The following is a 27,179-nucleotide window of genomic DNA, read 5'->3' on the forward strand; positions in this document are numbered from 1 at the left end:
TTATTTGTGATACTGCATGTGTCCCGTATTACTCTCTTTCCTTACAGGCTGCTTCAAGCTCACTTCACTTCCAGAAGAGATGATTGGCAAATTATTTTCCATGTGATACTGAATAAGATGACCCACACTATCAAATATATGGTCTTTGGTTCTCACCTAGTGGAAGAAGCAAAAGAATATATTTATGGTTAGATTGTGTTTATAACTGGTTGAACACGAGCCTAACACAATAAAGTCAAAAGGCACTTAAGCCACTGAACTCACGTGAGCAGGACAATTAGGCTGTAGACAGCAATTCAGACCTATCCTCTGACCCATCATTAGCTCACATGAAAAGTAGAGGAAAAGTTAAAGAGACTGTATGTCAAACTGGGCTAATTCTGCAAAGGGGAATGAAATAACCTTTTTTTTTCTCCACAGAACATAGTTTTCCCTAAAGCCTGCAGAGGATTACTTTTCTGATTTACTCTCTCCTCAGAGATGTCACTCAAGACTGCTCTTCTAATCCTAAGCAGAAGAAAGTAGAATTGAAGTGACAACAAACCTTTTCTGTATCCAGAAATTAATAATTTAAGGATAGGGTTATTTTTTTCTAGCACTAACGATTAGAAAGATGTGTTAAGTGTCTACACTAATTATCAGCACCTGGACTAATAGTATTTAAGTCCCTAGGTGGTCCTTCCATGTACTTACAAGTTTTTGAACTTTCAAACCCACTGCAACCACTGGCTATATTTAAACTAAACTGGATGGTATCAAATCAATTCCACTTCATGGAACACATCCATGCATTTTGATTGAAATATGAGCAGCACTGAAATTTCATTATATGAAATATTCATACCTTGCCCTCAGGATCCACCAAGAGTAGATGCTTTGCCTGCCCTCCCTGAAGTCCACTGAGGACATACTGACCAGGTGACGTTGTGCTCTCTCGTACCAGAAAATCCCCGTCATTGACTAAGAGGCTCTCTGCTGCTTTCCTGTTCAATTTGCCATGGTAACAATCTTCATTCTTTAGCTGTTGCTTTATTTGTGGCAGAACACAGGGACCAGCTGTGTTGCTTGTGGCACTCCGCTGAACAGCTTCCGGTAACTCTAAAATTAAATGAAAGGGAATGTATTGGACACTTCACCAGAACTTCATCCTAAAAGGATGCAAGACAATGTTTTTAATAGTTTTCCAAAAATTCAAACGATTCAGTCTTGAAGCTGTGATCAAGCCAACCTTACAGACTGTAAGAATATGCACGCAAGAAGTCTCTCTACCCTCCAGTGCGTTAGGCAAAATTATCACACCACCTCTTCCCCTACCTTAGATGGGAAAGCCTTTGGTCGCTAGGCAACAGGGATCAGAAACAGGAATTTTTCTGATGCTGTACTGGTTTGGGGTTATATTTCTTTGATTGTATGAAAAAGTCAAATCTTCCTTGTAAAAACAAGATTTTTGTTGGCTTTTTAGCTTTTTTTTTTTTTTTTTCTCTTAAGATCTTGTTTTTCCTTCTTCCTTAACAAGCTCTGAAGAGATTGTCACAGATCATTGGGAGAGTCATGTTGAGTGGCTCCAGCTATGTGCAGGAATGTAAGACAACATAGCCAACATAGCCAGAAGGGAAGGATTACAGCATGATGCATTTGCTGTGAAAAAACGAACAATTACCAAATGTACTAAAAAAACTGGGTGGCTTGGGATGTAGCCAGTCAGACTGCAGATGATTCACAGGCAGGGTTCTTCTAAGGAAAATAAGAGGATACCACTTCTTCAATGGAATTGTGCAACCTAAGGCTCCTCAGGATATAGGCAGTTCTTTTTAGAGCATGATGCAGCCCCAAGTTGGAAATGTCTCAATGGTCACAGATTTCTTTATTGTATTTCCTTTGTTGTCCAGTCCTTTTTCCACTTTCTTGTGTGGAGCCAACTCTGACAGAGAAAACACTCGGTGGGAAACCATGAAAGGCAAAGCTGATAAAGTATATTCAGTAATGAGGACAATCAGTAGCAACCATATAATCATTTAATGAATATCCACCACTTTGAGTCCATAAATCAAGTTTTAATTTGACATACATTTAATCGATACCACAGATCAAACAGTTTGATTTAGAAATTATTGGATGAGATTCAGTGGTCACTTGTGGAAGAACTGAGAAAAGACAATCATAATAATCTCTCTGTAATCTTGCATGCTACTGCCTGTGAAGCAAAGGCATCTGAGGTTATTTCCACCTTAGTGTGCTTAAGACCTTGAACATATAGGAGAACCCCTTCTCCTTGAGGCAAGGTGCAGTCCCAAGCTTGTATCATTCTAAAGACTTGCTTTTTAATCCCTGTGGCACTCTATTCATTGTCGTAAATCAACTACAGAAGATGAAAGGTTACTCTGCTTGTTTACCATCACTACTTTTACTCCTTAATCCCCTTTCTCTTGAATTTGACAAGCAAAAAGAACAACCATGATAGATCTCTTCCTCCCAGCTTTTCTATATTTCTTATGGGAAACCCAAATCTTTCTCCATGCAGAGAGATGAGAAGCCCCCCTCCTTCCAGCACTTAGACAGGTATGGCATTGCAATGGGAACCTACTGGCCTGGCGCAGCGGGCTCCCAGTGATCTGTGCTGTTGCTGGACCTCGGGCTGCACAGGCTGCAGACTGCAGGGACTGGGTGTTGATGTAACACGGATCATCAAAGAGATCTGCTTTGTGGGCAGGTTTCAATGAGGTTGCCTCTTTTATTGTCTTCTGTGATCTCTCATCACAATTACCTGCAATTAGTATATAGTATGCACAGATTTCCTTCTTTTAGCTCAGCTTTAAGTAACTGTGAAAGCTGGAATAGGAATGATGTTCTTTATATCCCACTAAAGTAATTCAGAAGGAAAAGAAAAATGCAAATGAACTTGTTTTTCCTTATGGCTAGAAGGCACAAGGTCCAAAATTAATCAGAATGAAGTTTTCAGAAATGTTCTGCACTAGTTCAATGCTGCTTCAATCAATGTCAGCAGTGAACCCCCCCACAGATTGGAAAGACATTAATACATATGACTCTACAGAAACACAAACCATATACATTATTTGTTGCAAAACCCTTTCCTTCCCCTCTGCACCACAAAAAGAGCTTGTGGGAAGCTGAGCAATTCTCTCTCTTGCTATTCTGGTGGAGAAGGGAAATATGAAGGAGATTGGCACTTTGAGGCTCTGCCTGGAGAGCCAAAGCCACATCTGTCAGGTTAGGATCCAAGCCTAGGAATAGGCTAACAGAATATCCCCTGCAGGGTAAGAAAATAATAGCACTTCAGCTAGCCAAATAGCAGGCATATTTTTGCTCTTCAACAAACGTTTTATTCATAGATCTATCTATTCATTCATTCTTTTATTTGTTCACCCTCTCTTTGTAGAAACCATTTGATTCTCCTTTCCTTGAATTGGAAATAACACAAGAAACTGAAGTATCCCCTGCAGACAGTGTAATGGACTGCTTCAGAGCCGTGCAGGTGGGAATTCAGAAAGGACCTCATTGTGCAGTGAAAGAGAGGAGCTGAGGAAATGTGCTCAGGGCATCAGCTGTGGCGAAGGAAGTCCAGAAAGGGATGGAGGCTGATGATCTCCTGGGGTCCCTGAGAGCAGGTTTTGCTAAAGGCAAATTGATCCTGGGCACAAAGCTGCCTAAGGCAGGGGAAGGGCACAGTCACACTGAGAAGCCAGGGATGCTGGAACCAAGGGACCAGGTTCTGTAGGAACAACCCGATGCTGATACTCTGGGTCTCATTGAGCATTTGTAGGAGAGGGGATATATTCAGAGACTGATAAGTAATGAAGTTTCTTCCTTTTTCAAATGGTATGAAGAAAGGGAATAAAACAACAAAGAGTATAAAAGAGAATTTAAAAAAACAAAGAGCTACTGTACAGTATCATGAGAAGTAAAATGAGTAAGTCTGCCAGCAGACATGAAGATAGATCAGTGGCCTTTAGAAAAGCTGTAAGGCTTTTTTGTCTGCACTTCATCTAGGGAACTAAAAATGACCCACTAAGTAGAACACTTTTCACCATTGTATCGAAAGCCAAGAGGCAGCTCTTCCAGGCAGCCTATTCTGGCTAATTCTGCATATGCATGAGAAGGAAAAGAGAATACATACCCACAGTTTTGTTTTCTTCTGGACAATTTTCATATATATTGATGAACGTTGGGCTGCCTGTCTGCAGAAAAATTTTAAAATTGGTCACATAAGGCAGTCCCTTAGAAAACTCAGGTAATTTCAATACATCCATGCCTCACTTAAGAGATATACAGATAATTAAGCATGTTCTTCACCAAAAAATTCCCATCTCCTCGAATAATATTTCACACTGATACTCTTCTTTCTGCAGGATGTCACCCCTGGACTCCAACCTCATATAACTGCCCAGTTGTGTATCTAAGGTTTAGTATATACACAGTATAACTCCTGGGTAAGAAAGCTCAGATTTTCTTATAAATGTCCCTCATGATAAAAGCAACTACAGGAATCATGGTTTGGAAGTGAAATGGTCACTAAATTGTCTGGGCAGCACTGAAAGAGAAAGGAAAACCAAAAAGTAACACCCTGTGGGAAAAAGGCATTTGCATTTACATGCAGGGTAACTCCTTGCAACAGCTCTGGCAAGTGTCAGGTGCAAACTCAGGATACAGTACAACATTTTTAGAATTAGAGAACTGTTGGGGAGGTGGAGACCTGATATATGGAGTATGGTTCACATTAGCAAAAAATGGAGCAGTAGCAGAGGAACACGCAGCAGCCTGGGAGCAGTTGCCACCAAACACGAATAACACTTGGGAGCAGCAAGTTTTTAGGCAGAACCAACTGGATCCCAGCAGGCACATCTGAGTGTGCTCCCTCTGAGCAAAGTGGTGGTGCCTTCTTTCCTGTGTGGGGAAAGGATGTGTTCCCAAGGACTTGCATAGCAGGCTTTGAAATCTGTGCAGCCTGTCTAAACTTGGCTTGTTCTACTCCCTGATATGTTTTAATTTCCCACTATCCCAGATAAGAGCCACAGATATCTTTTGCTGATTTAACAGAGCTTCTTGAAACAATCCAAGAGTAATGAATATTGTATATATATTGCAATCAGTCAATGTTGTGTGTATAAGTTGTAGAGCATAATGCACAGGATGAAATATTTATTAGATCACAGAATCAGGAGCCAGGAGGTCCCAGATTTTGCAGATGTTCTCTCCAACAAGCCATTTAAATTGGTATCTATTTTCTTCTCAGAGCTAATGAGTGAACAAGGGAATATTACTTGGTCTCCTAAAAGTACTCTAAGGACAAACCAGTTAATATTCAGAAAGTGCTTTGGGATTCAATTATGTACTAAGCATCATTAAATCTAGCCTAAAAAAACCTTTTCCCAGGATAATCAGGACCTGGTTCTGATGTTAATGCCATGCTTTAACACCACAGAAACATTTTATTATTCATTCCCATAATAGGCAGCGAATATTTATCCCAGAAGATGATGTACTTACTGAGCAATACTGCTTTTTGCACTGGATGGGACACTTAGCCCTTTGGTCTGTCTGCACTTTCATTCGCATGTCTAACACTCCACCGGTGGGAGGCTCCTTCCCTGGAATTTCGTTGTAATATTCATGATCCTCCCTCTCCCGTGAATTCCCAGCTGATCCATTAGCATTTGCTGCCTCGCTGAAAAAAATATGGGGAGGGGGGGAAGAAGATTCTGATGTAATCAATTGCTTTCTAGTGTAGGCAAACATCCCCAGTGCCTGCACATCGCACAATACACAGATCCGCCATACGGAGGCTGTAAAGGGCTTTGGGCTGGAACTTTCAGAGCTGTTTATTTTTCCAGTTACTTCTTCCTGGATTAAAAATAGAGTCATGACAGTTTGGGGTAAAGGGAAGTACAGTCATTTCATTAGCACCAGGCAGCCCAGACATATTTTCAAGTCAAAGAAAAGGTAAGAGGCAACTACTGAAACTTGAAGAATTCCAAAGCATTGTTCATTAAGGTATCCAAAATGTGACCATAAAACTAATTCTTGTGTCTTCTTGACTCAACTCTATAAATCTAGAGATTGCTGGGGGGGGGGGGGGGGAAAGGGGTGGGCAGCCAGACTTCAAGAGAAAAATTAAAACCTCATGGCATTTAGTCAGACAAGCCTGCAACTGTTTTAGAAAATCAAATATTGCTACAAAAAACAACAACAACAACAACAAAAAGTAGCTGTCCTCAGTGGCATGTACCCTGATTTTAATAACCACAATCAATGTTCTGGTTCAGCTTGAAGGGAACACTGAATGACATGAAGAAGAACACACTGTGGTTTTTTTTGAGTGAAACCAGAATGAGATAGTTTAAATGTACAGCTGATACACTACAAAACAACTAGGTGCTTCCTGTACTGTCTCCGGTCCCAAAATAAAAAAACTCATCTCAAATCTTACTTCTCTGATTAACAAGAGTATAATTGGATAAAAGGCCATGAGCAGGAAAGAGATAACGTTCAAGTAGCTGATTATGTGATATGCAGTGCAAGTATTTGATTATGTGATTCATAGTAGTTTGGAAGGGAGTGACTCATTCACACAGCAATATCCGACTTCTCTGCCCAAGGACCATCCTCCGAGGCTGGCTGTGGGATATGCTCAAGGAGGAAATCTAATTACCCTCTTCCATTTCTCCCTGCCCCTATGCTACTTGTGACATAACCTAGCAGCGTTTCTTAGGAAAGAAAGGCTTTTCCTCTGGTTATTTTCCCCAGGGAAAACAGACCAGTTTTAGCAGTGGAATGGCAAGAACCACCATATACATTGGAATAAATATAAACTGGAATTGGAGTTGCATTTATGTAATAAAACCAGCTGTGTTCCAGAGATACTGGCTGCACAGAACTCCTGTGCTCAGGGTGCAGGTAAGCAGTGCCACGGCTTTGCCTACTCATAGGAAGTGTCAGGCAATCCAATTTGGTGTTACAGTAAAAAGAGGAAAATAGGCATGGCTAATCTGTGAGGAGAGCCATAAATTAGAGCAAGAATTGTGTCCCCAGTGCAATGGAAAAAGGGTAATTGAAATGGGGAATTGTGGTCCAGAAACTAATCTAGGCCCTGTATTTTGGGCAATGTGCAGAGGACAGGGCTTCACACCTTAAAATGCCAAGTGGTGGCTGTGTTTATTTCAGTACATGAGGCTGATGTAAGTCACACCAGGTGAAAACTGAGGCTGCTGCCAGGACATGAGCAGAATAGCAGAAAGGTGAATTAAAATGGCTTTTTTTGCCACCACACACTTTCTACAGCTGCAGCAAGCTTACACTTGGCACAGGTCAGGACTGAGCTCAGTCTCTGTGTGTGTGTGCTATTTATAGAGCTGAACTTACTTGGGCAGAGTAATTTGAACATTTGTTCAACTCGCATGACTTAAAATAAGGATGCTTTATCTAAGGAACAATACAGCTTAATTCTGTGTTCTGCACCTGTACAAATGTCACAGAAATCAATGAAGATTACTGGAATAAGCTAATTTTGGTATCTTACACACTGCATATACAGGCATATATTACAATTATCCTATGTCCAGAAAGCATACTCAAAGCATCTTACTTATGGATCACTCTTCATAGTGTATTGTTGTCCTGAAAAGTACTAAAGAGAAGGAAACTACCAGTTAAGTGACTGAGAATATGCTGACCTTTCATTAGATGTAACCAGGCTGGATGGGTTCTTCAGGTACTGTCTGAACCGGAGCTCAAAAGCCTGCCCTATGGTGTTGATCACCTCCTGTGCCATCCCATTGGGACATTCCAGGATGTGGCATGCTGCAAGGAGACATCTTACTTTAGTTAAGTAAATGCAGTTTATACCAGAAAGTAGAGACTCAAGCTGTATTGCTGATAGCAGAAAAGCTAGGCATGAAAATATGCGTCTAGATAGCTTTAGGACATTATACAGACTAGGATGGTTCATGTGTTAAGGAAATTGCTCTAGGTTTTTTTTAAGCATAGTATCTTCTTATACCTCAATAAAATAAACTCTCTATTTATGCTTCTTGCATCTCCTTTTCTCCCCATGCCTGACAGTAAGCACAAGTAGGGGAGAAACTACCAATGTGCAGTTTTCACGTGAAGCAGCATGACAAAACAAGTATGGGCAGCTCTGGCATCCTGGGGCTGAGGGGTGGCAGACCACACTGTGAGGCTGCAACCCAGATTCTCCAGAAAACATCCTGCTTGTATGAGCCACCACAGCACCTTAGAGTGAGCTTTCCTGAGAGCTGCCACCACCAACTCCATAGACATTGGCAGTGTTGAGAACAGTCTGAGAACAGGCTGGCATGAAAGAAGCAGCCAAATGCCAGTCTTTGTTGTACTGCCCATAAATAATGAGTGATGGAAAGGGATTTTATCTCCTGGGCTAGGTTCCAGAGGGGAAAAGGTCTTGTACACCTGAGTACATGCCCCATTCTGCCTTCCAGCAACACGCCCACAAGTCTGGGTTAGATGAGGAGGCTCATTCACTACCCTTCCCTCACTTGAAAGTTGTCTTGGAGCAGAGCAGCTGCCCACCTTTTCTTTTCCTACCCCTTCCTGGAGCCAGCAGCTAGTACAGCTTTAGTCTGACCTGCAGTCTCACTTCGTTGCACAAAGAACATGGCATTTAAAGTCACAGCCTGCACACTATTACCCCTACCCATACAGCAAAGCCAGAAATTGTACAGAGTATTGAGCTGTTCAGTAGCTTTCTTATTTTAAAACTCAAACAATTCCTTGTTACATACAAATAAAGCAATCATATAAACACATGTAAGAATTGGAAAATTGTTTCAATACCTCTCTGGTTAACAGGGTCTTTTGCTACATATGCCACGTAATCTGTTGTATCCTACAGGAAAGAAGACAACAAATGTCTTGAACATTATAATTATGAACCACCCTACCACCACAGCAAAACAATTGAGTATAGACAGATACATGTTTAGCTTTAAAATGCACACTTCTTCTAGGGAAAAATGACCAGAGGTACTAGCAAAGTGAGCTAAGGAAAATATCAGTGACACACTGGTAGCTACCAACACTTGTCCCATATTCTTTTTCTTCTAAAAGATGCACTAGACCATTTGGCATTCTTCGAGTCTCCAATAAACCATGTATTCAATTCCAGCTCTGCAACAGGAGTAGAAACACAAGTGGTGCCTCATCAGCAGGCAATGCTGCTCCTTCCTCTGCTCCCAAGGAGCTCACAGCCTCTCCTGTGTAACACATCAGGGCTGTGTGACTGCTGGGCACAGCTTCTGGCTGGGACAGTGCTTATCAGAATCAGTGGAACATAAAATAGTGCTAACATACTGCAAAGGACGAGTCATAATGTTTCCAATTTGTAGCAAAAAGATTGAATTTTGAAGGCATCTTAGAGAAAAGGTAAACTTTCAAATTACGCGGAATAAAATGAGTATCTGATCTCAATTGCTGCTGCCCGATTTTAGTCTGGCTACAATCAGGTTAAATTACCCTGGATCTCAAAGCTGCTGCTGAGATCAGACAACCTCAGTATAATCACTTTTTTCTTTCTGATTCTCTTTCCAGCCATCGCTAAAATAATCCTCTTTTTCTAGTCAAACTGAAAAGGGAACTGGAATAAAAAAATTAACATTTCTAATGATACCACAAAAGCAAAGAGTGGCTTGATAATTCAGTTTTATAGTCAAATTGGTGAGGTAATGAATAACATTCTTTTAATTATTAAAGATGCATTTTGTTATTTTGGATCTTTAAGGTGGGAAGGGGAAAATGCAATTCACAGCTTAAAGGCATGGCTCTCTTGAGGGAAGATGCAATCAGCTGGCAGGAAAAAAGGCCCCATTTGCAATATGCACAAGAACAATCGTTTAATAATTCACAATGAATGACACAAGAGGCAGGTCTTAGGGCCAGCAGAACTTGTCCTAGATAATTTTTTTTAAAATCTCTAAAGTTAACATCATTAAAACAAAGCAAGCTAAATATTTCTTATGCATCTAGTGAACTCAATTTCCTTCCTTTTCCTTTCAACTTTTTCTTAAAGTTCATAAATATTTTAGGATAGATATTTTTAAATAAATTAGATCTAGGAACTAGAGTAACTGGAGCAGTACCTGCTATTTTTTATGTCTTTTTAATGTTTATGTACATGCCTGAATGATTTTGCTTTAAAGGAAAGCCAGAACAGGCTTAATTCTCAGGCAGAATAGTGCTACTCCTTCATAGCCCAGAGCTATGAACTTCACTTAGACCCTGAATGTGGGGCAGGTGGAAAGACATGCCCTGTGGAAACTATCTCCCATTTTAAATGTAAACAGAATTTTGAAAAAATTACCTGAACAAGACAACAAAATTGCCCCTTATGTGAAGGGCCACTAGATTTATAGTCACCACTGATGAGCAAGACCTCTATTTTACATATCCTCCCAGTAAGAAGTGTCACCAAGCACCGCCCATTTCTTGCAGCCATCTGTGTGCAAGCACATCTCTTGCTGACCCTGCCATTAAGCACTGACCAAACCCAGCACTGTGTAGCCTCTGAAATCTGATGAGGTCACTGTGCAAGACCAGTGCAGGATAATAATACAAAAAACACTAAAAAAGGTAAACAAGCCCTAAAGAATTACTTATCCAACCCAGATAGATGCCATCTCCTGCTTACAATCATTGCAATAAAGAGTTTGGAATAGAATAAAAAAAACCTCTGGGTTGAAAACATCCATGACTGCATGGCTGTGACACTAGGAAGAACAGCCCTATCTGCAGGAAGAAGGTGGTGATGCCACATCTGTCTCATAGGAGCTCTTTGCTTGACTCAAAATTAAACTAAAAATTTAGAGGTGCCAGTGCTGACAGCTTTTGTGACAAGGTATTGGATCACAGGGACCACTGAACAGATCAATTCCTATGTTCACATTCTTATTTTTAGATGCCCACGTCAGAGGGCTTTTGAATGGACTGAGGCTCACTGCTGGACAACAGGAAAGTTAATTGTATGTGTCTATTAAAGATGCACTGAGTCTATTCCACATCCCCTTTTCAATTTCAGTCCCTCCATTTTCTTGTGTTACTGGTCATGATCCAGAAATGCAGTGTACTCTGTTAGTGCTTGTGGAAGGAAGGGATGAAGCAAAGTATTTGCAGGTAACAATTATTATGTAAGTTCATTATACCTGCAGAAGTATATCTTATAAATCAATACTTACTGGGTCACCTCCAGAAGCAAATGAGATGGACTGCATGTGATGGTTGGCAATAATCTGAAAAGCATAACAGAATAGTTAAACATGCTCATGGGCCACATTAGAAGACAGCAGAACATGTCTTCATAGAACAAGCAATTAAATTCATAATAGCCCAGTTTATTAATTTATGCATATCTCATTTAGGAAGGAAGGAGATAAAAATAGGAATATTTTTGAGACTACCTGTTCATGTTTAGCAGTGTCTAGAAACCTGAGTACTCTTCCTTAAAGAGTTTCCAGAATTAATTCAACCACCAACTTCTAATTGTACCCAAAAGGAAGGGAAACCTGGTGTCCTAATCCCCTCCTGGAACAGATGTGCAATGGACAGGAGACCTCAGCACTACAGACAAAGCCCTAAGAGCTCCTTGATGCTCAGCATGGCACCAGCTCAGTGCAGGATTCCCAGAGCCAGTGAGCCAAAACTACCTCCCTGATGTTCCCCTGCTCCAGCTTGGAGCAAAACCTGCTGCTGGTCTGGGGCGAGATCATTCTGGGAGCCGATACCAACAGCTGAGGGAGGAATTGGGTGGGCAGGACAAAGATTCTTATCATATCTGCCAAGAAGGAAGGGAGCACAGCCCAGTTCTAAGCAAATCCAGGCTCTCAGGAACACACCTCAATGGAGCCTGGAGACTTCACGTAGTATAACTGATTGTACACATGTATTACCCAGCTGTAAAACAGCTTTGAATGACACCAAAGCCAAGTTCTGACTTAGTATCTATATCAATTTTTTTTTCCTCCTAGGACTTGTCAGAAACTACAGCTGGGCCCAGTGCCTTGTTTATTAGGCACTTTACAGGCAAACACATCCAGAGAAACAGTTTGCCAAGTGCTCAAGGATCCCTCCCCATGGAACACACCATCATGAACTAAAACGACCTGCTGCTGTATGTTCAATTCCTCCAAAGTGCTTTCATTTTTAAATTCAGAGGCATCATGTAATTCAGCTTCAACAGGGTCTGCTAAAGGGTGCTGCTTTCCCTTTGAAGGGTGCAGCCTTTTGTCAGAAGCCAGGAAGAAGGAGAAAACAGTAGCATGGAAAAAAGGACACTGATTACATGTATCCTACCTGCTGTGTGTCAGCATTTATCAAAGTGAGGCTGCTTGTTGAAATGGTCAGCTTTATATTCATGCCAGAAAACTGAAGGTTACTTTTGCCAAGTACAGAAGACAGAAACTTCACTGGAGGCTTTGAACAAAGAAACAAAAGAAAGAGGCTGTCAGCCCACTCTGTGAGGGGCAGAAACATATCAAAGTCAAGTAGCTTTTACGGTATCTTATTGAAACTTTTAATGGAGAAAGGATAATGGCTTGATCAAACACAAATAGATCTTCTAACAAACATCAGCTGTGAATACAATACTGGTAGGAATGGGTTTTATGTCAACAATAGGAGAAAAAAGTTTTAAAGCAAAATCCCAGTGAGCTAAATGTTATAGCTCAGTAATTCAGAATGTGCAATTTTCCTTCTGAACTCTTCTTTGTTTCCTAAGGATGAAGTGTTTCTGGGTAAAGCAAGAAATTCTCTCATGTATTCTTTTTTCAGGAGCAAGTTCATTCCTCTTGAGCTCCACAGCTACAGAAGGAAATCAATAAGTTCCACTGGACACAACCCAACTGTAACCACTGATGTTGCCCCTCATTGCATCCCAGTTACTTAATAAAACCCATTAAACACTGCCATTTTAGCTGTGTTTAATTTTTTATATATATAAATAAGTAGCAGATAATCTTCCAGTGAATCAGCTCCCTCTTCCAAACCAAAAAAAACCCCAATTCCAAAAATTTAGCAGCCAGAGCCTAAAACTTGTAAAGCACCACACATGGCAAGGGCTGGTAGAAGCAGGAACTCTGGGCAAAACATTAATCCTGAGAAAAATAAAGCAGGGCATAGCCTGAGCCCCAAACCAAAAGGGCTAAACACCCTGAAACCAGCGCTTCCATGTTATCCAGGCTGAGTTCAGATGGATTAATATGTGCTAATTCCAGCACAGATTGAAGCCTGTTAGAGAATCATGTATCCTGCTTATCAAAAGCAGATACAGAAAAATAACTGCTGAGCTAAAACAGGATTTACCTTCCGCTTTTTTATAGCTCCATTTGTACCCGATACAGCTTCACACAGTCGGCTTATTGCTTCCCTGCAAATAAAAGAGTACAGCACAAACTGTTGGATCATTTCACATGCACCATCTGTAACAGAGCCAGCAGCTCTGCAATTTATTGTTATCAGCCCACTTATAAACACTTAAATCTTCTGGAAGGTCTTTCACAGTTGTTTTTCTTTCTTCTTTCCTCCCACTGTTAAAAAAAAAAACCAACCAAAAGAGCTATTTAACAAAATACAGTGATTCAGCAGCCTGGTTTGGATTGATTCTTTTTCTTCATCAAAATCGGTTTCACCTAATGAAAATTTGTTTAATAAAAAAAACTCCAGACATAACTAACCACAAGACAAACAACCTAATGCCTTCAAACCCTTTTTCTCAGAATGGTTAATAGGTCTCTTGCTTGGCAGGAGGGGCTCCTCCCTGCTTAATCCTTCATATTTAGCACAGCAGGTGCGCGCTGACTGGGCCCAGCTGGGTGCTCTGATCGACTTTCTGGCGTTTGGGATTTGTTTTAAAAAAAAACAAAACTAAACCAAAAAACAAAACAACACCCCCCTCTCAGAAAAAAAAACCAAACCAAAAAACCAAACCAAACAAAACAAAAAAACCCAACAAAAAACAGAACCAAAACCAAAAAACACAATAACCCAAACAACAGTGTGGAGGGGTGTGGAGGTATAATCACCTTCTCCAGTTCATTTTCAGAGCTATCAGTCCATGTCTTGTAGGAATTTCCCAAACTAAACCTTCTCTCTAGCCACTCATTCTCCTCTGCAGGTTCCTCTCAGTTCAGGCAGCAGAAGGGTAAGGCATAAAGCACGCACGGTGTTCATTTCTAGCTCAAAGATAAATCCCACGCAGGATAACAGAGTGGTGTGCTGTGCCTGTTTTCCACACTTGAACAAGGCAAACTGTGGCCTTTGCTCAGGCAGGTGGCTGGTTTGGACATTCAGTGGAGCACTGACAGCCCTGGTTGAGGTTAGCCCAGCAGCTGGGAAAAAACCTTTCTGCTGGCAGTCACAGGCTTTTCCTCACTGACGCTTACTGCTTTGAAGTCAACAGGAAAATAGTGCCTTACTGGGCTGGGATGTGCTTTGCAAGTTTCCATAACCTTGCCTGGACATCCCGGCTGGAGCTGCAGCCCAAACCTCTCCAGCTGCCCTGGCCCTGTGCCACAGGCCCTGTCACCCTCTCAGGCTTAGGGTCCCATATTGGGCACTTCAAGCCTCAGCCTTTCTCTCATGGCTGAATTCAGACTTATCTTCCAAGCTGGGATTTTTTTGTTGTTGTTCTAAAGCAGAAGGGAATTTGTTTAATTATTTGTTTAATTATTTGTTTATATTATTGAATTATTATCCAAAGAGCTAATTAGGAAACGAGCTGCTTAGGAAAGTTTTTCTGTTTCCAGATCCCAGCGCGTGTGTGGGAGGAAAACACCACTGGCTTTCATCTCCTGAGAAAGTTTTGGTTCAGAAGGGCTAAAAAATATCAGGAGACCACACAATGACAAGAGGTTCCAGCCAGGTATGTTCCATGAAGCAGAGGTGCCCCAGTGAGGAGCATGGTCCCCCCAGGACCCTGCTGATCAGAGAGGAAATAAAGCCAGCCCAGTGCTGGTGAACCCCAGCATCGCTGCTGCCCCTGCTCAGTGCCCCACAGGCTGCCACACCAGTGGGCTACGTGCTTGAAGCACTGAAGATCAGTGATACACATTGAGGCTTCCTGCCAGGGAACATCCTGAGAAATTCAACCTGGACACTGTCAAATGAATGGAGACCTCACCCACAGCAAAATATAATTAATATTTTCTGAGTGAAAACAGCAGGGAAGAAGAGGGGCCTCATTGTGGGCTACACAAGATGGAAACCCAGCCTTTTAAACACTGACCCTTCTTAGCATTTAAAGGCAAAGTACTTCCCCCTACACAACTGAAAATACCTTTTTTAAGCAAATTCCTGATACCCTTCTTGGATAGCTCCTGTTTTATTTACCTGGTACCAGGAGGAAGGCCAAAAATAAAAAAAAAAAAAAAAGAGGAAGGCATCCTGCAGGATGAACTTGCAGATTCCAATAATCAGCTTGGAAAATGAGAACTCATCTTCTCATTCAATATTAAAGGAAATTAAAATCAGAGCCAAGACATTAAGGCTACTTGGAGCCTTCAAGTCTAGCCCTACCTAGAAAGAAAACCAGATACAGAACAAATTGGAAAAACAGAGAAGTTGTCTCTTTTGGTGACAAATGAGTTCTTGTACATGTCAGGCAGCCCATGTGAAATCAAAAGTTGTAGGCAGAGATGCCAGCCACAGAGCCTGTTCTTGTACAAGTGTGTTGACTGCCCACTTCACCATGCTCTGAAGCAACTGTCCAGCAAAAAGGAGCCAAAATGTAGGCAAACCATTTCTACTTAATAGTTTCTATTACCTTCTATTTCCCCTACCTCTTTGGTAGGGGAAATAATCTTACAGACATTTCTTGCTGCACATCTCTGGGTGATTTTCCAAGTGATCTGACAAAACTTCACAAATATTATTTTAAAGGTATGAAAAGCAGGAGTTTGGTAACACCTGCTGCTACAACTGAACACTTCCTACATGCAGCCATTTCCACAAACTAGAACCTGCACCACAGACTAGGAAGAAAAGAAACTCTGGATGCGTCCACGATAAACTGAAATCAGTCACCCATTTTTGGTATCCATAAGCCTTTAGACTAGTTGGGGTTTTTTGTTTTTTTGGGTTTTTTTTCTTTTTCAGGCCTGCTCAGAAGTACAGTCCACAGGTTTTCTCTAGGTCTGCAGCCCTGGAGTGAAACCTGTGGCAGGCACAGCTCCTGCTCTTCCCAGAGCGTGCCCGTGCTGGAGAACGCCTGTGGGCAGCAACACTGAGCTGCTTTGTTTATTGTTCCCCTAAAACGAGAATAAAGGACGAAAGATGGGCTGATGTAAGCAAGCAAGCATGCTGTTGAGGATTTGCTTTTAAGCATCTAGGGCCCTGCCTACACCATGTAACAGAAAGGGATTATGTGGCTCAACAAAGTTGAAATTAATCTTCCAAACAAAGTCAGCCTTCTTCCAGCAGCCCTCCCCGGCTGCACATTTCAGATGCCCTTCACCCCTCACTGCCTGACCATTTTCGGGTTTGCAAGTTAATGTCCCAATCCAAGATACAGAAACCCTTTTCCCAGAAATGCCCAAATTTGATGACTGATAATCAGCTTGATTTAACAGAAGTGGGAAATGTGTAAGAGGAAAAGAGCTGAAGGGCAGGACAAGAGAAGAACATATCAGAGTCCAGCTAAGGCAGGACCTGCCACAGCACAAGGGTGACAACCCAAACACATCTTGTATCCAGAACAGCAAGCACAGGTTAACCATTACAAAAAAAAAATACAAAGCCCCTCAAGCAGAAGAATCTGTTACCCTTATTGTTACTTCTTGGTGTTACTTTTCTCATCTACACAGAGTTTGAGATCACAGATTTCTGCAAAATGGGAGGGATGTCCTAAGAACAAGTAAGTTGGGTCATGGGCGGGCAACAGCAGAGAGCTGGAAAACAAGCAGTGGAATCTCCTCTGCCAACCTCCTCACCCCACAGCCACCGAGGGTAAGGAGCACCTCAGTGCCCAGCCCTTCCCTTGCTGCCCTGTGGTCATTTGGCCACACAGCACCTCTACACCCCATGGTCATTCATAGCACTGGAGAGGCCACTTTCTGCCTTCCCTAACCATGTGCCTTCCAAGCAACTGAAAATGCAAGTCCAGCAAGAAAACAGAAAGTAAATCCTCCGTGTTCATGTCTTTGGATGCCTCACTGCACTTTGGCAAACATGAGTTTGTTGATCTTTCCAACATTCATAAGGTAGATAAATAACATCTTCAATTTTAGATAACATGAGGTAACTAAGCATGCACCTACATATAAAGCAAGGAAGGGTGCAGACATAACTAGAGACCCTTTCTACCTCACCTCAAAACAGAAGATGCCTCTTTGTTTAGTGAAATGCCATCAAAGCAAAAATATTTTTTACCCCAGTTCAATAACAGGCACGATTAAAATGGGATCATTTCCAGCAGCTCCTTGGTTGGTGCATTGTGCATGTCTCTATAAACTTACTCCCCTGAGAGAACAATAGGGGAATAATCAATGTTATCTTTGCTCCAGTCATCTTGTCATTGATCGAACTTTAAAGTTTGCATGCGTGAGCTCAGCACTTCAGCATCTGGTTTGCAAACAGTTTAAGTTTTGAATTTCTCGTGTTAAGGTCAGCAGTGGCATTTTTTTTAGGTGATGGAAATACTTCCATTGTTAAATTTTGACATAGTTCTGCTTAACAAAACCTTACTATCTGGCCCAAATTTAAGTTGCCAAGCTCTTGTCACGCAGTAATTCATATTCATTATTTTCCAGACAAACCATCCAAAGCTCTGTTCTCTCAGCACAGCAGCACACACACCTCTTGCAAACAGGAGATAACCTCACCCTCTAGCTGAGCTGTGAAGAACTGAGTGGCCTGGGCTTTGGGCTCAGTGTATTACATGGCTCTTCTCGGTCAGGAAAGGACTCGCCTGAGGGAAGAATAGTGGTATCTCAGGCACTTCTTGATACCCACATGCAGGAAGTGGGTGAGTGTGTGCTTATGCCAGTTGTAAATGTCAACAACTGCTGATTCCAATATAAAACAAACAGGACAGCTTTAAAGTGAAGTCTATGGGCATTGAAGGACTCAAGTTTTTCAGTTCTGTTCAGCTGGTAAGTCTGGGAGCCAACAGGTATAAATGCAACACTAATCTCTTCATGTTGCTTTCCTTTCTTCATGACTTCTTTGATACAAACTTGAGCAAGCAAAACAGCATCGGAAAATCTCCTGCCAGCAGGAAGGAAAAGCTGGGCAGGCACAGGAAGCCTCAGCCACACTCCTGGCATCCTCAGCATGAACTGTGCCAGAGAAGCAGCTGAGAAGACAAGGGAGCATGTCTAAGGCCAGGTCAATATAACCTGCACCCACCCATGTCTCCAAAAAGCCTTTGGAGGTGCTGAGCTGCTGGGTGGCTGCTGGGGCTGCCTGGCAGAGCACTAGTCCTGACTGCTGGACCGTGAGCACATCGCAGCAGCACACAGCACTCAGAGCTGGAAAGAGGGTGATTGTTTTGAAAACTCAAACACTCCTGCAGTGCCAGACTTGCAAGAATAAATGTAAAAAGAAAATTTTGCTTTTCTGTTTCTGACAGGACATTTCAGCCACCCCACAGGCATGGGGGTACTAACAATCTACACCCAGAAACTGGCAGCAGTCTGCAACAGAAGTTGCAAAGTTCTCAAAAGACCACAAAATATTTCACATTTAAACCACATCCCCAGCTGTATCTGAAAATGAAATATTAATCTTTATCTGATTTGCAGCCTAAAAACTTGGGCTTGCAGTACAGATGGAAACAGCTGTATTTCAACATGCTTTCCTTGTGACTCCACCTCCAGCTGTGCCTGGTCTTGGTGCAGATGGGGTCAAGCGATGTCATACATCTGATAAAAATTCATTAGATGACCTTGCTAGATTGAGGAACTGATGGCACTTTCTGCATCAGGAGTGAAGCAGCGTGGCAGAGAGACCCATGAGGGTCCTGGCTCTCCACCTTGGCCACGGCACCCACAGGCACGGCAGCAGCAGTGGGTTTCCCCTGTGCAGGCAGCGCCGAGCCCACGTGCACAGCCCGGCTGCTGCCAGTCCCCAGCTGGCTGTGGCTGTCTGCTCTGTGCTGCCACTGCAGGGGGAGGCTCACTGAGACAGAAGAACTGGGAGAGGAATTACGTCTGTGCCCGAAACAATTCATTTTCCAATGCAAATAGCCTATTGTAATGATCAAATAATTCAAATCATCACTTAGGAAAAAACAAAACAAAACATGCGAACTCCTATTCAGAATTGTCTCAGAGCTTGGCACACACCCTCAGCTTTATACAGAAATTAGCACTCAGGCTTTTCATTCTTGGTCTGAATCTGAGTTTTATACCACCCACCTGGTGACTTGTGTTCGCGTGCCAAAGTCCAGGGATCTCATTGACTGCAGCACTTCAATACAGCCCATGTACTATGGAAAACAGACAGAGAAAAGGGAGTACTGTTAATATCTGGTACACAAGTAAGAGGAGGATCACAGGAGGAAGCAAATGTGATTACTGTCCACTAAGTTTATGCAGAACCACAGCTTAAATGGAAAATCAAATCAGCCATCCTAAAGCTCCTTCCTAAATAGATCTTGTTTTACTAAAAGTGTAGAGAAGAGCAATAAAGATACCAATGGCTTAAACACCATAGCACAAAAAAAAAAAAAAAAAAAGGTAAAGCACTCTGGGGACACAAAATCCAATTATTCCTTTTTTTTCATTTCTGCTTACTCTCACTTATTAGCCTGTGAGACTGAGCTGGGAGGAATACATGAGGAAATACTGGAGAGAACAGAGTCCTCAGGAGCAGAGAGGCTCTGGAAGCCCCACGAGACCAATGCACTCAGAGCCCCCATGCAGAAGAGCTGAGTGTCCCTTCAGAGAGCAGAGGCATTACAGGCCACGAGGAAAACCACTGGCTCCACACTGCTACATGTCTGATGACAAATAACCTCTGCAGAAGATGAAAGATGTGAAGTTGCAATTCCAGCTCGTAGCAACAGCTCTTAAGAGCCTACACTATAAACTGACCTGCTCTTATTAAAGGCTGACTGCCACACTTCTGTTGTATGGAACAGAGCTGGGGCTTTTTCTATACTCATTTGGGATTTGCATAAGACTAATTCTCAGAAATATCAAGGATGTGATGGCATATCCCCAAACATATCTCACTAATCCTTCAGCATTTCTGTGAATGTCCATCTCTCTGTTGTTGAAGCAGTCTGATCTCTTCATTTCAACAGGCTGGCATAGGTCTGGGTCTCTCATTTTTCCTCTTGGCACCATCCTGCAGTGCTCACACAGTGCCCAGAGGCTGCAGTCACAGCCTGCCTGTGCAGACCTCTCCTTCACGAAGTCAAAGCTTCTGGGGCACAGAGACAACTTGGCAAACCCAGGCAGGGACGTGCATGCTCTGTTCCCTTGTCTGAACGGAGGGAGAAAGCATTCTGTGCCAGAGAAAGGTACCGTCTTTAGTTCCTGTGCCTCATTTTGCCTGTAAATCAATTTTTCTGCTGGGCCATTCAGAGAGGGTTGGGTCTAGGTATCTGTTTCAGCTTTGGAGACTTTCAGAAATGAATGTATGTGTGAAAAAGAGAACATTATATGTGCAGTCAGGGATTCCACAACAATTGTATTATCCCTATTTTGCTTTCTTTCCAGATAGCAATGTAACCCTTGGGAGAACTCCAGAATTAGGTCAGAGACCTGGAAGAACATCAATAAGAATCTGAAAGGTTGGCAGAACTGCTTCCCTAATGAACATTTAATGACTTTGAGAGCTATCTGCCTTGTTAAAGATATTCCTGCTTAACAGGAACGAAGCAAATGTGGAAAATATGTCCAGAGCCTCAGCTTGTAGCACAGCAACGACCTCTGATCCTACAGTATAAGGTCAAGCATCCTGTGAGCTGGTTGGCTGCTCCTCTATCCTTGAAAAAAGAAAAATTTAGAGGAGTAGGTGAGTCATATGCTGATAAGTGAGTCCCCATTGCATCCTGAACAGATGCGTGGGAAGCTACTCTAAGCAAAGATGAAAAATCAATATTAGGTTTTTGCATAAGTGACCCTGAGTGAAGCTGAACTTATCAATGATTCACAAAAGACCTTTTTTTTTTTTTCCCTTTAAAAGCCTGAGTAGGGAAGTGCATTAACATGGCACCTCACTGCATCTCTCATTTATTTCAGCTGTCGTTGGTTATCTGAAGTGGTGCAGCTCGTGATGGCTGAACCTTCACTTCACAGTATGAGGGTACAGAGAACCAGCAGAGCCTTGGGCAGGGGGACAACGTGGGGCTGGGGCAGAGGAAGTCAGGGTCACAGAGCCTGGGAGAAGCCTATGGAGCACACCAAAGGACAATGGAATACCAGAAGCCTATTCAAGAAAACAAAAGACATTCTCCAAGGAAGAAAAAAATAATTAACAAATAAACAAGGAAAATATTAACCCCTCCATAGCAAAATCTCAGAAGCAGCACAACCAATGTATGAGGGAAAGGGGAAGGCAGGGGAGAAGGACAATGTTTGTCTCAGAGACTTCTGCACCCAAACTCCAGTTCAGGTGGTGCCCCTACTCCCTGTCCTGTACACCCCAAACAGCAGCTGCCACAGAAACCCAACAGCTTCTCTGGTGATGCAGGGTCGAGGCCAACTCATCTTTCCTGCTGCAGGGAAGGTTGAACTAAAGCATGGGCAGGGCAGCAACCACGGTTGCCTGGGACAGGAAGCCACAGCAGCCCACAGCTCTTGCCCCAGCCCAAGCTATTCACCAGGTACTTTTGTGATAACCAGGTCCAAAAGTGGTGTCCAAGGAGGGGTGTTCATCTTCTGAAGCTCACAGAGGGAGGCAAGACCCAGGTCACCGAGCTGCTGGGCAAGTTGGGGGAAGCTGGACACAGGCCCAAGGGTGCTCTAACCAGCCTGGGGCAACGAGCACAGATGTAACTGCAGAATTCAGCTACCTATAGAAAATAAAACAGCAACAGTGAAACAAGCCAAGGGCTGAAGACCTGATATTGCTAATGAAAGCAGATGCTGAACCCACTGTTCTGTCAGCAGCAGGATGGAGAGCTTTTGCCAAGACAAGCTGCAGCTCTTGGGACGGAAAGGAAAGACTCCCTGGCCCCTGCTGGAAAGGGAACAGCTCCACTAACAGCAACATGTGCAGAGATATCCCATCTGCAGAGATATCCCATCTGCCTGCAAGGGGCTGTGGAGAGCACTGGCACCAGGAACTGCTTTGTCCCTTGGGGTTTGAATACAGAGCGTGATCTGGGGCCGGCTGCCATTTCCCCATACCACCAGGATGGCAGGGAGGTGGTGGAAGAGAACAGCAGTTATTGAAGATGCACACACCTTTTCACATCCATTTACATGAGATGACAGAAAGTGGCTGCGAACAGGATGAGGGACTGTGTGGGAGGAGATGTGAAGGCACTAGGTAGGGCCAGTGTGAATAAGCAGCACATGGCAGGACAATGCAGAGTGCCAGGCTCAGGAACCTGTTGTGAGATTTCTCTGCTTTCACCCTGGCAGGAAGGTAAAGTGCTGTCTTCCCTCCATGGACAACACCAGGAGCCAGCCAGGGGTGTGGGGAAGGAGCAAAGCACAATTACTGTAGTTTTCGTCAGGAAGTTTTCTCAGCCCTTCCTTAGGGCCTGTGGTAGCCTTGGGGTTGGAAAGCCACTGTGCCCACTGGAAAGCAGAGACCACCAGAGCTCCCCTGGCAGTGGCACTGCTCCTGCCAGCACACAGCCTCCACTGTGCCAGTCAGCTCAGCTGCTCATCCTGCCTCACACAGCAGGATTTACTGGGCTGGGGTAAGTGCTCCATAACGCTGTTAGCAGCCACCAGTCAGGCAGCTAATGAAGAACTTTGGCCCAGGTTTGTGCCCTGCAGGACATTCAATCGGCTCATTCCTCAGCCTGAACCACACTGGTTTCCTCCAGCAAACACCAACCCCATCCAGATCCAAAATCAAAGGCAGCAGAACCTCTCCCATTCCCATCATGGGAAGTGGAGAGGCCAAGGCAGCCCACAGCAGCAGTGCACAGCACTGCAGACGTGGGTGGTACCCCCGGGGCACCTGTGAGCGCAAAATCCGGGCAGAACCAGCTGAAAAACAGACTAGATACCTTCAAGGATGAAAAGAGCCCATTAAAGATCATTAAGCACAAAAAAGCCCCACCAGTAGTTTGCCGGTGCTAGCCTAACTCTCCTCATGTGCTCGCCCTGCTCTCATCTGCAGCAGCAGCGGTGCAGACAGACAGACAGACAGGCCCTTGGTCTGTCCCACTCCTCGTGCCCACGCAGCACAGCCTCTTCCCTAAGGGCAGCAAGCCAGGGCTTTTTGTGATGAAGAATAGCTTTTGATAAATGAAATTTTTTCTGGGGAGGTCTGACCGTTTTATTCAAAGGCTTTTAATTTTTAAATATATCTCGAGAAAAAAAACCAAAAAAAAAAACAAAAACAAAAAAAAAAAAAAAAAAAAAAAAAAAAAAAAAACCAGGGAAGTCATAAATGCAGCCATAAAGAAATATTTTCCCTTTCTTTTTAGTTTTGTGCTGAAAGACCACTTTCTGCATCCCTGCACTCGGGCCAGGTCTCTAACAGAATCGTTCCCAATCCACCCTGCCCCCGTTCTCCGGCTGTGACAAAGCAAATGGCCTGAAAACACGCAGGTTTCTGTGAAAATCGGTTCCCCGGAGAGGCGCGTGTGCCCCGCGGGCGATGCCGCGGAGCCGAGGCGCGTTCCCGCGGAGCCGAGGCGCGCACCGGCGGGCGCTGCGGGGCTGCTCAACCCCCAAACCCCGAGCCCGGCACCCTTCAGTCCCGAGCCCCCGGCGCATGATTCACAGCTGCGGCTCTGAAGCCGTGAATCACCGGAGCCCATCTCCTTCCTGCGAGAGCCCGGCTGTGCACACGCGTGTAGTTATTTATTTACGACGGGCGATGCAGAGCAGCTCTCCGGGTGCAGTGTCAGGGTGCTGAGCGCCAGGGAAGTGGCTACAGCTGAAATAGCACAATATTTCCCTGCCCTGAACCTGGGAGAGGCGCTGGTGGCAACCTAGGATCAGGAAAGGGCTGCCCTGGGCCCCCTTCCCCACACAGAGGCAGGGAGCAACTGCTCCAGGCTGACCGGTGGCATCCTTCATGGACAACCAGACTCTGCAGGGCACTGGTGCCCACGTGCACTTTCAGGGAGCAGTTCATGTCATTCTGAACTTCCATGTTAGAAATAGTCAGGCTCCTTTTAATCTAGAGACATGTAACTGATTTTAGATATATATGATGGCATTATGTATATGCATTCACCATCAAACCGCTAGCAGAGGATCAACCTGTACGTCGGTAAAACCCCTTTAAGACAAAGGATGCTGCAAACAACCTTCACCATATTATTTTAAAGTGTAATGGTATTGTAAAGAAATATCTGGCAATAGTGTTTCCTTTTCATATTTTAGTTAAGCAGCACATTTTTAAAACCAATCATCTTTCAAAGACTCGTGCTTTGATTTAAGCTCAGGCACAGAGCCTTACTCCATGTTAGGTCCAGTAAACATCATCCTTGCTGTTCTCAGAGAAACCACTGGTGCAGGACAGTGCTAAGAGCCAGATCTCATCCTCCTGCTCAGGAGCAGCCACCTCCCTGGCACTCCCTGACAAGCAAGAGTGAGGATGGCAAGTGCCTCTTGGAATATTCCTCAGGCTCATCACAGCCATGACAAGCCCCAGCAGGAAAGATAAGTGCCATGGCCACTATGGGCACCATTTAGAGACACCCTCAGCTCCAGATGGGCAGCGTTGTGGGAAGGTGTGTAATGGGTAGAATGTGAACAAGGACATGGTAAATATCCCCCTCGTAAAGCCAGCAGCAATCTGCATACAAACTGTGTTTTGAAACATAACAGCGTGAGAATAAGAGCTGTCCAGGCTCCTCTTAAAATATTAATATTTGGGCTCTTTGTTATTTGCACGAGCATTTTGGGGGACCAGGTGCTCTTGTGGGTCTCAGCTTCCTCATCAGGCCTGGGTGACACATGGCTGTGAGACAGGTGCCCTGTCACGCCCAGCCACAACTGCCTCCCCCAGGGGATGCAATGAGCCCAGCACTTCCTCTTTTTAAAGCAACACCACGAAAATTTCTGCCTCGCTCCAGTCTGCAGGGAACAGCTTCTGCCCTATGGCATTTCTTTAATTCACCACATTATTGCCTTTCTAAAATAAATGTAGATCCTTTCCATGTAATTGTTGAATTCTCCTCAGACTCTGATTATGCTGTTAAGGCCAAAGATCTCTGGCACAATAGATCAGCGGTCTCAATAACGTAGGTCTGACCCGCCTCCTAGAAGGGTCTCTGCTGAAATCCCAACAATCCCATGCCCCAAAAGGGCACAAGAAGCTGGATGGGGAGAGTGAGTGTCTCCAAACACACAGGAGGGAGGGCAAGGGCCAGGGCGAGAGGGTAAGGACTGGAAGCAGCTCCAGCTGCTTGGCCCTTGGTCTCTTGGCCCTGCTTTGCCTCCAGGTGAGACCATGCCTCTGCACCATACTCCTGCCATGCTGCAGCCCCGGCCACTTCCCAGCCCATCTGAGGCTTCCTCACCAGCTCCTGAAGAAGCCTGGTGGTCTCTGGGGAAATGAGCACCTTGCTCATCCTCTCACCTTGCCCATCCTCTGATGCGGAAATGCCCAAACCCCTATTCTACTTATTTACCAACCTGCTGCTATTGCTAAAGGGGCTAGTTAAAAAGAACACCAAGAGTTTGGCCAGGACATGTCAGCAATGTTCTTGCAGCTCTCCTTGGGCAGATTCCTGAAGGCTCACAGCCATGGGAACAACATAAGCAGGAAGATGCAAGGAAGAACACCTCCCTGTTGCGTTGTGAGGCTCCTGCCAGGGAACCCCCTTCGGAGATCCTGCCCATGAAAGGAAGAGCAGCAGAAAACCTTATTGGAAATACAACCTGGGCAGTGCCTGCCTCACAGCCTCCCTGACAAATATGTCGGCAGTGTGGGCCAGAATGCATCCAGTGCGTGGAGTTGCTCTGTGAGGGATGGGGAGCCCTTTCATGGGCCTTCTTTTCCCTCCAACACACATTTCAGGCCAGAGTAACCCATTTTCATTGCAGCTCAGCAGCACTCCTCAGAAAGTCTACAGATAGTCCTTTGGAATTGGATGTTGTGTTACCTCTGGAAGCAGCTGGGGTGCTTTTAGCTCCCTCAGTTCAACACCACAGCCCTAGGTACACCAGAAGACAGGAAATACACGGGAGAATTCAGTATTTCGGGGCATGGACTCTAGAGGCGGGAAAATGGAGGTCACCCAGCTGAGCTGTTAGCTCTGTCAGAGAATGGAAGCCCAGGGAGAAGTACTCACCCGCACACTGTAGGTGGCTCCTGGCTCCTGGCTGGACGTGCTTTCATTGCTCTGTGCGAGGCCCCTGTCCTGCCTGCCCACAGGAGCGGCCTCCTCAGCTCCCTGCACAGCGCAGTCGCCCGCTGGCTTTGGGGTTAGGAGCAGCTTGTCCAGGTCTGGCTGGGGATACGAGGCCGACAGGCAGCTGATCTCAGGCGAGGTTGGGCTGCTCGGGATGGTAACGCACTCCGTGAGTTTAATTCGCGGCACCTCTTTCGTTCCCAGGCAGAAGCTTTTCAGCCCCGGCAGATTTGACGGGTTGGCAAGTTTAATGTTGGCCATCCGGGGGATCAGCGTGCACAGCGTGGTGCAGGCGTCCTGTGGCCCCAAGGAGACATCTTCTGTCAGTAAGTTGGGTGTTGAAGAATGGGAAGAGGAGGAAGAACCTTTGATATTTAAAGACGTATTTTGTGTACCTTCATCTAGGGAGGTTATGGAATCATTCCTGAATCGGCTGTACTTAGCCCTGTGCAGCATTCCTGGATGTCTGAATAACCCTACGTACAGGACGTGTCCACCGAGGCTCTGCTGGCTGCGTTCTCTCATAGCCTTGGCAGATCTGTAACTGGATATTCTTGCATAAATTGGCTCTTGTAGATAAATTGTATGGAAATCAAGCAAGTCAAACAATTTTCAAAACAGAAACCTATTGGATATTTTTCCTGACTCCCTCTTGAATGGTTTCTTCTCCTCAATGGACAAGGTTTAAAACTGCATGGACATC

At 44.2% G+C, this 27,179-nt stretch overlaps 1 protein-coding gene across 1 annotated transcript; it reads right to left on the minus strand.

Moving 5' to 3' along the window:
* SHC4 (SHC adaptor protein 4) lies at positions 1-27,001 on the minus strand (the record flags this gene model as incomplete). The annotated part of the gene is made up of 12 exons (XM_082290563.1): positions 1-156; positions 845-1,098; positions 2,585-2,764; positions 4,136-4,196; positions 5,506-5,683; positions 7,689-7,815; positions 8,827-8,878; positions 11,220-11,273; positions 12,334-12,453; positions 13,342-13,405; positions 19,392-19,462; positions 26,417-27,001. The coding sequence occupies 12 exons, from the start codon at positions 26,999-27,001 to the stop codon at positions 1-3; spliced, it is 1,902 nt and encodes a 633-aa protein (XP_082146689.1).
* Positions 27,002-27,179: the final 178 nt, after the last annotated feature.

The sequence above is a fragment of the Coloeus monedula genome, assembly GCF_965178545.1.
Source record: "Coloeus monedula genome assembly, chromosome: 14".
Classification (NCBI taxonomy): domain Eukaryota; kingdom Metazoa; phylum Chordata; class Aves; order Passeriformes; family Corvidae; genus Coloeus; species Coloeus monedula.